The following is a 12,675-nucleotide window of genomic DNA, read 5'->3' on the forward strand; positions in this document are numbered from 1 at the left end:
AAACAATATGAATCTTTTATTCAGTTGCACGAATTTAATATGGATGTGATGCAGAGAGCAAGAAGGAGGCACATTCACTTTTTATAGATTTCCCGGACAAAATGTTTGGATCGCCGGATATAACCGTACTGAATTTGTTGTCTGGGGGCTTTCAGAAATTACAGATCTTTCATTTCCTTGTACGAATTCAGTATGGATGACAGAGGGAACATTTCACTATCAATACTAATCATAGTAAAATGCTGGTGAATCAGCTGATTTTGATTAACAATTTTCGTGATTGTATGAACCTACTTTTTCAAGATCTGGAGTGCATTTGCCCAAGTGTAATACTTTCTTTGAAGTGGGAAGGTTACCATTTTCGGGTACGAGAAAGCAATTTAGCTACCAAGAAGTTTCGAGCTTGGATGAAGTCATTTAGGAATGATTTTGGAAACATTAATTTCGGGAGGAAGAATTTTGAGTAATAATTTCCATGAGACAGGGTTCTTCGGTTTTATTTTGCCTAATGGTTTTCATCGAATTTATAAATTGATTAGGAAAACAATGAGAAAGTTGGCATCGACTCTAGTGAAAGCAAATTCATATAACAGTTTGATCCTGTCACCTATTGCGCGAATGAAGGACGTCCGCTCCTGCTATCTATTATGCAACTGTATACTAAAGAGAGTCGGGGACTTCGCTTACATTAAATATTTGTTGAAGAATTCGATTCTTCAGAAAATCCGAGGCTTTACTTGTGGAGTATATGAACCATTTTCAGATGAGAGAAATCAATTTAACCAAGGTTCGACTTTAAAACAAAAAATCGTTTGAGATCAAATTTGGAAAACTTGTTTCGAGAAAAAGGCTCCCATTGTTCTTTTTCTGGTGCGAGAAAGCATTTAAACAGATCCCAAATTCGTAAAAGGTCATTTAGAGATGTCTATAGTTTATAGAATAATTCATTTCTGGATGCCCAAGACTTTTGCTTAACGGTTTCTGAAATTCAATTATCTTCCATTTCTGGGCGCGAAAAATAGTTCATATAGACCTGGACCTCGTGAAAATACGTAACTTTGCGTAACACTTTCCACAGAATAGGGCAAACATGTTTTCAGGTATGAGAAAACGATTTAACTTGGTCTCGACTTTTGCAGAAACAATTTAATGTCGATTTTGGGAAAAATACATTCAGAGAGTGTTTGCTAACAATTTGCATGAAATTGGGCGAATCTACTGTTTTCGGTTCGAGAAAGCAGTTATAATAGTTCTCGTTAAGAATTATGTAGGGGTATTTTTTGAACGTTTTAAGAGATTCAGTTAATTCACACTTGGTCAGCGAATATAGCGCCCTGCAACTATAAGTTTATAGTAATGACTGCTTTCCATTAACCTTGCCTCGTCCATGCAAAGTACGGGTACTTCTGTGTTACCTAATAAATGAAACTATGTTTTGTCTGTTTCGCTGATCTGAGTTTAATTTTTGAAAAAGTGCTAGTCATGACGTTTGTAATGTCGTCGGGTATTCCCACAATCTGCCATGTCTCAGGGAAGTATTTTGGCATTATTTGTGAAATAACTCTTTTGATATATACGGGCATGTGCCAACATTGTTTATATTTATAGTCCAGTGTTGTTTCTTCCTAATTGAGAAAACATTTATGGAGATTACACAAACAGATGTTCTTCATTCTTTAATTCTTTAGTTTCCAGTGTTGGTGAATCTCTTCCTCATACAGAGGTGGGTTCTCATGTGCCCACGTCGGAAGTAAAAGAGGCCAAAGAACACTCGAAATCATACTCTGATCATAACGCTTATCATTCAATTATAGCCATACTAACACTTACTTGTACACTCAGTCATTCATCCGATTATATTCGAAGCTCGCTACAGTTTTCATCTTGACAGATTCCAGCATGGTAACTATCACTATAAAGCTTCATTCCTAAGTTTCCTTAACGTTCACTTTCAAATATCTTATAAATTAATTTACATGAATAAGTCTTTCACAATTTCTATTAACTTCTTTCTTCGTCGACTATTTGCTTTACCATAAATTAGATAAGTCTGTACCAGTATCAAGTTATGAGTTAGCACTTTTACTAGAAGAAACATTAAACTTTTAGTGTACAACATGACAATATAGTGTACAATATATTGCTTTACTTACAGGACAGAATAACGTTTACTGGGCGTCGCCCCAGAACACGCGAAGTTCTGCAGCAGAGAATGTTAAAAGGCCAAGTAGAAGAATGGATGAAGAAAGCAGAGGAAGAAGAGAGTGTGAGGCCACCGAACTGGAATAGAAGCTCGGGACAAAATACTCCTGCTTCTCCTTCAAGTGAGCGCCAGTTGATACCAGTGTGACGTATGCATTGATACAGATGCAACAAATTACTATGCAATCTAATAATTTTAAATTTTTCCCTTATGTAGCCGAGATATGTACGTAAGTTCATGGCAAATTGTGATCTTCAGCAGGCTGAAGTATAATGTCTGTACGTACGTATATATTTATATATGACGATAATTATTTACAACACAAATTATTACGCTAAGACTGAAAGATATAGTTGTTTCGTTACGTAAATATTTTACGCGTTGTTGACATACGTAGTACACAAGCCATCACTATTTTTTTTAACGTGGACCAAGCTGCAATTATCCTAGAATTTCCTAGAATACCCGAAGATGCAGCGTGATTGAAAACAATAGCAATAGATAATCAAATATTTACCTTGTTGGAGTGTTAAATGGTGAACTTTGCAACAGCCAATATTTACATTATTTTTAAAAACAAATAAGGAAACTGTATGCCTACATGTAATTAGCTTAGTTTCATATGAAGGGTGAAGATTATACGTAAAGCTTAGTTGTCAGGAAAAGTGTGAACTTATGTCAATAAATTCGGAACAAATGGACCAGTTGTAGTATATAGTCTGATTGTTCAGTAAAAAAAAAAAAAAAAAAAAAAAAAAAAAAAAAAAAAAAAAACCGTCTGTTTTTCAAAAACGAAACTGCTCCTCCTATTAATAAAGTGAATTCTGCAAGTGGCAATCGGTATAATGTTGCTAGTTGACCCCGTACTTCGTGTTTTTCCTTCTTCGTTTTCCTCTGAACTATGTAACTGAACCTCAAATGCCATCATTGTGGATAGCAATAAGCAAGAGTAACAGAACTAACTACTTCTTCAGTGTTTGAGGCAGTTCTTTTCAATAGATCATCATCATAATTCTGGTGTAAGATAAGAGGGTGGAGATTTTAAATATATGACGATACTAAACTGTATCTTACTGAGTAATCAGACTACAGTTTCCTTTGACATATAGAGAGCATCATTTTAAAATATCATAAACTATGCTTAGATTGGTCTGTGTGTTGCAAAGTTATAGATATAAGAACATAAACGGTGGCAGTTGCAGATATTTTTCGCTGGAATTTTTGCTATGAAATTGAGTATATTAATCCGTAATTTGCCTAACACAGTATTTCTTTTATGTAACCCGGGGTGAGAAACACGGTTAAATTCTTATCCCATCCTAGTAGTCAAATAATAAAATGGAATCTTGAGCCACAAGTCAGGCTTGCTTCCTGTTCTTTTTCCATCCCAAGTGAGTGACTAAGGTTGGTTGCAGATTACGAAGTATTTTCCAATATTGGAATTGCGTAATATTTTTCCGAAATAATTTATTATTTTTCCCTGGAAAAGTTTGAATGAAAAGGGAATCATTACACAATAATATCTACGGTTATTTTGTAGGTTACTTCTCATTTTAAGAAATATCTCAGTTACTTGACAAAAAAGAATTATTGACGGGAATAGACCTATTCTATGATCCCTTAGGTGCCTGATAAATAGTATAGTAATTTTATGTTCTTTACTGTGTCCATGTATTTGACTTGTAGCCAGTAAGAGTTTAAGCGGAGGGATATAAAGTTCGGGCAAGGAAGATTGTTAGAGTAACTGTGGCCCTGAGTGCGGGTCTGTATATGGTAAACATATCAAGACTTTTGTGCCATTACATATGTAAGTGTTTCCATAGCCATAAAATTTTAGTATTGAAATACATATTCGTGAAGGAGGGATATAGGGTTAATTTTCTTATCTACGGTTCTTATCACGCCATGCATCTTCGGTTTTTAAAAAATATTTAAACCTGCACAGTGCAGGTATTCAGGTAGCATGCTGTGATAGATGAAAATGACACAGTGGTTTAGTGTCACTAATTTTGTAGTCTCTTCTAGTATCCAAAGAATCATTCTAAATATACGAGGTGCAATCATCAAGTTTCTCGAAATCTCATTTTGAAAAGCAATTAGGTGTGAAGAAGATAAGCAGAGCATAGAATGCCAAGTCTTCCTCATATATATGCAAAAACTGTCATAGCTGTTACATTATACGAAGACAGTACGTCCTTAGAGTAGTTGTAGCACAGACTATTACTTAAACACAGTTCGACATACTGTAGTATGCGTAATAAAACTTATTGTAAACAATTAAAATATTAAACATTACAAATTGTCACGTGCTGCAGCTAAAGTTATTAGGTTCCAAGGGAAGGAATAGAAATTTAGTGATAGTACCTTGTATTTTCCATTATTATTATTATTATTATGAATGAATTATTTCATATTACATTGTTATCATCATGTACATTGCTTTGCAAGTGCCTCTTATAGAAGTAATATTGTAAAATATTTTGGTTAGCACTGTTATACATTATTTTTGTAAGTATAGTTTATGATAGATGAATATTTTTCGTAGAAGGATCTTCCAATTTGCTGTAAAAGGAAGATTTTAAATTATGACAAAGCATTTTAGTATTGTTGACCAATCACAAATGAAACTTACAGGTATTTTTCCTACTAAGAAAAAGAGATGTAGAATTTAACTTTATTGTTACTGCAACTTTTAAACTTGTTAATTTTTGAAATATAAAAACTAAGCTTTTAAAGGAGTTACATTTTATCTGTAAAGTAAACCATGACTCCTAAGTTTGTAGGATGATAATACGATATTTTCTGAAGCAATTTGACTTCTAAAAGAAAAGATAAGGAGTACAATTATTTCTTTAAAATATTGCATATTACATTTAGTATTTATTTTTGTATAATTAAGTAATAAGGTATTAAACTTATTGAGATGTTAAGCGTTTTGGTTTAAAAATATTGCATGTGTATCTTGTATATGTATATGTTTGTCGTAATTTATTAAACTCTATTTTTCTTAGTATTTGTCAATTATTGAACTTCTGTAAAAAAAATGTATATTTATTTTGTAATATATGCATGTTAAAAGTTTTCTAAGTTTACTATTAGCAATATACATAGTTTTGTTAGCTTATTACTTGCTAACGTACGCAATTAGCTATTAAACATTTTAAGTTTGCTCAAAATTGTTGTACTGTTGGAAATTGTGATTTAGAGAGCTGCGGAATAACGCTTTTCCAGCGATTTTTAAATTTATACATTCTGCAGTCACTTTTAATTGTTGTTTATTATTTCCGGATGTAAAGTATCTGATGTAACCATGGATGAAGTATAAACAGTCTGTTTTTTATTTGTTATTAGTGTGTTATATCACATTCTTTAAATCTTGTCAATTAAATTATTATTACTGTTATTATCAGCAAACATAATAAATATTTGAGTATTTTTTTCGATAGTGCCAGATAATATCTGTGTTTCTAGCTAGTATTTTATAATAGGATATTGCTGCAAACGTTGTTGATTTTCAAATCTATGTTTAAAATCAGATTAAATCCATTTATGTATAATTTCAACGAAGTTTTATTATGGAATTTGTTTTTCTTAAGTAATATTTTATATTACATATTTAATAACTAAAGCAAGTTTTGGAAAGTGTCACATTTTTTTATTCAACTACAATCATTAACAGATGTAAAGTTAATAATTAGACGGTGCTAATTATAATTAGAATTACAAATAGTAAATAATAATTTGATTTTTTTTTTCTGTGCATATGTTGCTACATTTTAAAGTTAAAGAATAGTGTTTTAGTAAGAACTTAGACGTAGAACTTGAGTCAATTGACCAATAGTTCTACTTCCTTTTTTCGTTTTATTTCGTTCACAAGAGGTAAAATAGGGTGACCAGACGAAGTAAGTTAAGTGAAGCGCTTCTCGTTGGTGCGTGATCCCGGTGGAGACGAATGATTAATGAACGTGAATTATTATGAAAGAATTGGTGGAATGAAAATTTGGGAGAAAATGGGAGAACGTCGAGAAAACCCACGGACCAATGCAGTTTTGGACCGTATTCACATGACAATGAAATCCTTCCATAGAAGCATCACTGTAGGTACTAATAAAACAATTATGGACACCTTTGTGCTGTATTTCGAAATGAACAAGAGTAGCCGAGTGGTTAACACCATGTGAGTTTAGAATTTTAATTTACATCAAAAACCTCTTGCCATGAATCTCTATAGTGGTTAGGGAGCTTACATTTTTAAACTTTATTCTTTCACGTTTGTTAGTCAGCAAAGGCCTAAAATTCCTATTTAATTTATGGGTGATATTCAGCTCTCTTGTGGCTAAATGGTTAAATGTTCTTAGATTTTCTGAGGAAGATCCAAGCTCGATTTTTGATGAAAGCCCATGTGTGTGGGATTCGACGTTAAGCTGTTGGCCTGTCTCACATAGTTTCGATGCTGTAAGGGCATATTGAACTCCAAACATAGCTCCGTATGACTTCTATTGGATGCCTAAGAAATACTTAATTGCGAAATTTAATTCCTCCGGTTTTCGATAGGTTTACTTACAGATTCGCTACCGTTATGGTTAGTGTTTGTGGAGTTAGTTGAGATTATCCTTGCAACAGTGTATTGTAACGTTTAGATATATTTCTCAAGACAATTACACAACGTAGATTTCAACCTCAGTAACACTGTTCTGTGTATTAAAGTATCAGGAAACAGAAGTGAGTGAAAACACTAATCCTTTTTGTTGAAAACTTGGATTAGATCGTGCTGTAATATGGTTATTATCCAACAAACGAAATGCGCAAAAATGAAGTTGAGATAATCTGTGCAAACTAACAGTAAGTAAAATAAGTGATTCAAGTTGTCTGTATACATCTGAGTCGAGACGGTTTAGAAACCTGCTGTTCACACTGTTTTAGACAACGCTTCGACACCCTCGTTAAAAGATAATTGCAAGTTGGAGCATTACGCTGATAAAATTGAAACTGAAATCTGCGTTAAGCAGCTATGTTTTGTTTAACGCCTCTATTGGCCACAACACAACATAGCAAGGACCAGGGCTCTGTCTCAACTTGACTCTAAATGTACTGAGCATGATGATTTTAAAAGGAATTAAAGTTGTAGATGATACAGATTTTTTTCCAAGCCAGCTCTTTTGCATCATCTAGTTGATTTCAAAGTATATTTTATATGGAACACATTGATGTAAAATTTATCACTTTAGGCGGTCACTTCAATAAATCAAAAAATTCCGTTGGTCCGCTGACTAACTTTGAGAGCCCTTCCCGAAAGTTTAAAACTAGTTTTAAGGTAATCAAGTTACGAGAGTGACGAATTTAATTTCTATATACGGGAAAACTACGTCTATGCTGTTTGCATATGTGAAACTATACCTGGAAGCATCCACATCAGTCTTCTGTGGGTGTATTTCCATCTTACCGGTGTGTTTTCATCAACTTCTTCCGTGCAGTCAAACTGATGCCTCCGAAGATTCATTTTCTGGAGTAAAAGGTCACATGGATATGGACTGTTGATAGGTTGAGTAATGAACTGAACACGTGACTCTTCTAAAAAATTCGGTTGTCTGCCTCGCATTGTGTATAGGGCGTTGTCATAGTGAAAAAGACCACCGTCTGCCATCCATACGATCCAAAGAGTTAAATGCAAAATTAATCCAGAAATTCTGCCGCATATGTACTGGGTTGCACACATCCAGATATTATATTAGTGATCTTCGTGTAATAGTTCTTATACACAAGTTATACTTACTTTACATTGATTGTTGCATTGACATGTGTAATGAGATGAAGATATTAAATATAGGGAAAACGTGCTGTGTGAGACATGAGAAGCAGTAAAAAAACGTAGGGTGATACGAAGTCTTAGTGATGAAGTGCTAATCTCTAATATGAGAGATAATAGGTTCGACCTCAGGCTGAAAGCTTGAGTTCGACATCGCTATCCATGGTTCTGTACTGTAAATCGCTCCATTAATTTATTCAATTATAAGTTTCCTTTACCTATATTCGTTAGCTGAAGCGAATAGTTATAATCAATGGTTCTCGAACTTAAAATAGCATTTATTTATAATCAAAAGATATTGGGCCTTATACAGAGTCGTTCTGACGCGCGATTAGTGCCATTCTAAAGAGTTTGACTAACATGTTTCCTGTAGTAGTCAGGCCTTTAGTATGACGCTAATCATACGTCAAAGCGATTCTGTATAAGGCCCATTATCTTTAGCGTCAGAGAGAGGAATTTTAGGTTATTGCTGGTCGCTGAATGCGAAATGACAATTAGTTGTGAAATCACATGAAAAAAGACCACATACATAACTTTAAAAAAATGAAAAGTGAAACTAAAAGAACATTAAATTTTTTTCTTGTTTTTGAATTTAGATCTAAGATACTTATTCCTTCTTACGAATTTGCGTATTTTGTATTTCAGGAAAATAGTTAAGTAGCCAGTAACAAACTTAAGAGAGGGGAAGACAAAATTTCACGTCACATTCTATCTTTTTGATCATTGCCAGGCATAATTTTCTGAGACAGTGAAAATTTACTGCAGATGGCAAATCTGCATAAAATAAATTTTGTATACAAATTTAAATCAAAACCCTAGTGAAATTCACTGTCTTAATGAATATTTAATTATTTAAAAACATCTGGTCACCCTAATTAAATAGAAGCAATTGCTTAAAAAAAAAAAAAGTAGAATCATGAAGGCACTAAGTAATTTGTAATTCTAGGACGGTTAAGTAAATAACACACAAAACTTGTAAAACAATTTAATACAAAGTACAACAGAGCAAAGGTAATGTTTTTAGAAAATAATGGTTATTCTAGCTTGTGAAATAATTTAAAAATAATTGCTCATGAAATAAAATTCTATTACCGACTACTTTGATTATCTTTTATTCATTTAGTGTTAATAAGCGGAATTAGACCTTATACGAGGCAGGTTCAATAATTATTGTCCCCGGTATATTTAAAATACTTGAGCTGGGATGGCTGATATTGTAGCCTAATGTCTTAGATGCCTATATGCTAAATTTCAGAACCATAGCTGCTATATTAATATTCTTTTTTGTCGTTTCAGATGTGAGAGGTGGCATCTAGCTTGAAAAATGGAGAAAACCAAACGAGCTGTCATCAAGTACCTCCAGAAAAAGGGGTTAAGCCCAAAGGAGATTCATGAGGACATGATCAGTGTATTGGGTGATGGGGCTCCTTCCTACCAGGTGGTAAAGAACTGGTGCCGCGATTTCCGTTGCGGCAGGGAAAGCTGTCAACAGGCTCCTGGTGCTGGTCCTCCAACAGCAGCATGCACCACAGAAAACATGGATGCTGTGCATGATACAATTATAGCAGACAGACGAATCACGGTGCAACAGTTAGCAGATATCATGCACATCTCTGTAGGCTCAGTGGAAACCATTATGCATGAACACTTGGGATTCAGAAAGGTGTCAGCGAGATGGGTACCCATAATGTTATCTCGTGAAAATCAGAAAGACAGAGTTTGATGTTCAAGGGCTGGTTTGGAGCTCATGGGGGCAGACCTGAAACAGTTCTGTGATAGATTTGTGACAGTGGATGAGACGTCGCTCCACCACTATGATCCTAAGTCCAAACGACAGAGCACGGAGTGGCGGCACAGCAGTTCGCCTCCCCCATGCAAGTTCAAGACTTCCTTCGAAGCTGGCATAGAGGCTTTACAGCATAGGTGGAAGTGCATTACTATGAAAGGAGACTTTTTGGAAAAATAATACTCCTTATAAGTCAGGGACAATAATTATTGAACCACCCTCTTATACAGAGTAATGTCATAATCAAGTATGAAAAACCTTGTTTTCCTATCTAGTAAGTGTATTTTTTTTTTTTTTTTTTTTTTTTTTTTAAGCCTAGAACAGCTTTCTACAACTCCCAACAGCCTAATGTTATAACAACATGGTTTAAATATACGAGGGTAAAGCAATATTGAATGAGACTGACCTATTGAGACAGGTATTTCCTCAATTGGGAAACTAAGGCAGAGGTTGTTCTACATATCTCTCCTCCTCTGGTTCCATAGCTTCAGGTAGCTTCTTGATGACTGGAGAATCTATCTAGTATGTGTCGCATACATTAGTGAATAGCATTAAGGAAATTCACCAGAAAACGAAACACCAAAGACCCTCCATCCTTTTGCTAAAGAGGGCATAGTCTGATAGAGCAAGGTGTGGGTAGGGAGTATGGATAGTGTGGGACCGTAAACCCAAGGTTTTGCAGATGATGGAAGTCACCTTATTTGTGTGTGGTGCATTATCGTGCAGTAGCAACGCTCCATTTGTCCGCGTATTCTGTATGGAAGCAATGTAAAAGTCTCACGATGTGTAGCTCTCTATTCCCCGTGGCACATTTGGTAAGAACTATTCTCTCTTCCTCTATCCCAGAAAACAGTACCCATATCCTCTGATACCTGACGACAGACGAACGGACGGACGCTTCTATAAGAACTGACGTTCTATAAGACTTCCAACACGTATGCATAGCATAGTGTGGAAATCTAGAAAAACTAGGTTATAAATTTTGTATGTGAATTTACAAATGAAACTAGAAGAGGATATCTTTTTCGATAATCAAATTGAGAAGTGAGACAAAATGTGACTTACAAAATTTACGAAGTGAAACAAGGAAACCTTATTTTTTGGCTTGTCTCGTGGGCAGCACTATATTAGACGAATTTATTATATTGGTAATAGTATTCGATCTGTTACACTTCAGCGTTTATCAAAATTTGCGAGTGCGTCTATTATAGTACATTTCCCTGGTTTTGCTACAGACCGACAACTGGAAGGTGACTCCTGACACCAAGACAAGACACAAAGTACAGACCAACCTGGGTGCACACATGCTTCCGTTCGGAGTTATACGCTGAAAAAAAAAAAAAAAAAAGGTCCGTAGCTCCAAAACTATGGCACTGAAGGAAGTTTGTTAGTACTTCAAATTATATGCCCGTAGCCAAACTAACTCTATAAAAATTGTGGAAGTACCGCAGGATTCTGAAACTTGGATAGGGCAGCTAATAGTTCCTAAGTGAATTCTTGACCCGACTACGGTAGGTCCCATAGTTTTGGAGCTATGGACCTTTAAAGTTCATTTTTTCATATTTTCAGCAGCCTATAACTCCGAAAGGAAGCATTTGTGCACCCAGGTTGGTTTATACTTTTTGTCTTATCTTGATGTCAGGAATCGCCTCCCAAACGTTGTCTGTGTTGTTTTGAAACACCCTGTATAGCGCTTATTATTCTACTGCTATAGTATTTAATCAGTGTTCAGGGGAGACGTTTATGTTTGTCGTGTTACATTGCTCTAGTTTCGCAGCAGATATGTTTACTATATCTGAGTTACGGGAAAGTAAAAGAAATGTGTGTTGTGAAAAAGATTTTTAAAAATTGACAATATAAATAAATAAATAAATAAAAGAAAAATAGTCACTAACCATCAGATTCTTTTCTTGATAATTTGGAAAGACGTAAGGCAATGTTGTATGAGCAATGACGAATGGGTTTTACCAGCGGAAGGGTTGTCTGTTGGCGTTATTTGAGTGCTGCTTTGTGGGGAAAGGGACCGATCCTTTGTATTTCTGAAACTATATATGAGGATAGCGAACGAAGTTTAACTGCACTACTCAGTGACATGGGACTAATACTCTGGTTAAGCTTAAATAATAATGTCTCTTGTTTTATTATAATTTTATTTATTTGTGTGTTCTTTACAGTTACATTTTACCATTTAATTTCATCCATTATTCAAACTTACATTTTACTAGGTTACCATAATTCTCATATTGCTGTCAATACATATTACAAAATGAATCCACTATCATACACTACATATTTTTCTTAACATCCTTAATGCATCCAAGAAAAATAATTGATAATGCTTTGACAAAGAAAAAAAAAACATTAATTGCAATGGTCTCAAAATCTTTTATTCAGTGGCTAACGAAAGTTCTCTATTTAAGACAGAATGGAATAAAGCAATTTTACTGATACCTTGACAATATGAGAAAAATAACGTACTGGTTTACTTTGGCGCACCACTAAAAAGAATTGTTAAAAAATTATAATTCTTTCATTAATTTTCCTTCCTAAAGTCCCCTAAAAGGTTTCCGCTGGGCAACATCAAAATATCTCACTTCGCATAGACAAAATTCAAGGACGCCACCAGAACTAATTGTTGAAAATTTACAATTCTTTTACGATTTGCGTATAAATACGGCTTCCAGATAAATGGCATAAAAACTAATGTAGAAGAAACAAACCACCTGTGCTAGGTGGCCACTAAAAAGTACGATTGTCATCTAACCAAGTCAGGGGAGGGCGTAGCTGTTGCGCCCGCGCGTGCATCCAAAGGGGTCAGGCGCAACAGTGGTGGTAGCTATACGCGTAAGCAAGGGTAATGAAAAGAAGTGGATTTTGGCA

The 12,675-nt window shown here is 34.7% G+C and overlaps 1 protein-coding gene across 2 annotated transcripts in view; it reads left to right on the forward strand.

Moving 5' to 3' along the window:
• Window positions 1-9,107, forward strand: part of LOC145693079 (two pore calcium channel protein 1-like) — a 74,236-nt gene extending 65,129 nt beyond the window's left edge. For both annotated transcript variants that reach the window (XM_081768761.1, XM_081768762.1), the window contains exon 13: window positions 2,156-9,107. In XM_081768761.1, the coding sequence (XP_081624887.1) occupies window positions 2,156-2,350 (195 nt within the window). In that variant the 3' untranslated portion in view covers window positions 2,351-9,107. The remainder of the gene's footprint in view (window positions 1-2,155) is intronic.
• Window positions 9,108-12,675: the final 3,568 nt, after the last annotated feature.

Source organism: Thermobia domestica, chromosome 8 (assembly GCF_964235325.1).
Source record: "Thermobia domestica chromosome 8, izTheDome1.hap1.1, whole genome shotgun sequence".
Lineage (NCBI taxonomy): Eukaryota > Metazoa > Arthropoda > Insecta > Zygentoma > Lepismatidae > Thermobia > Thermobia domestica.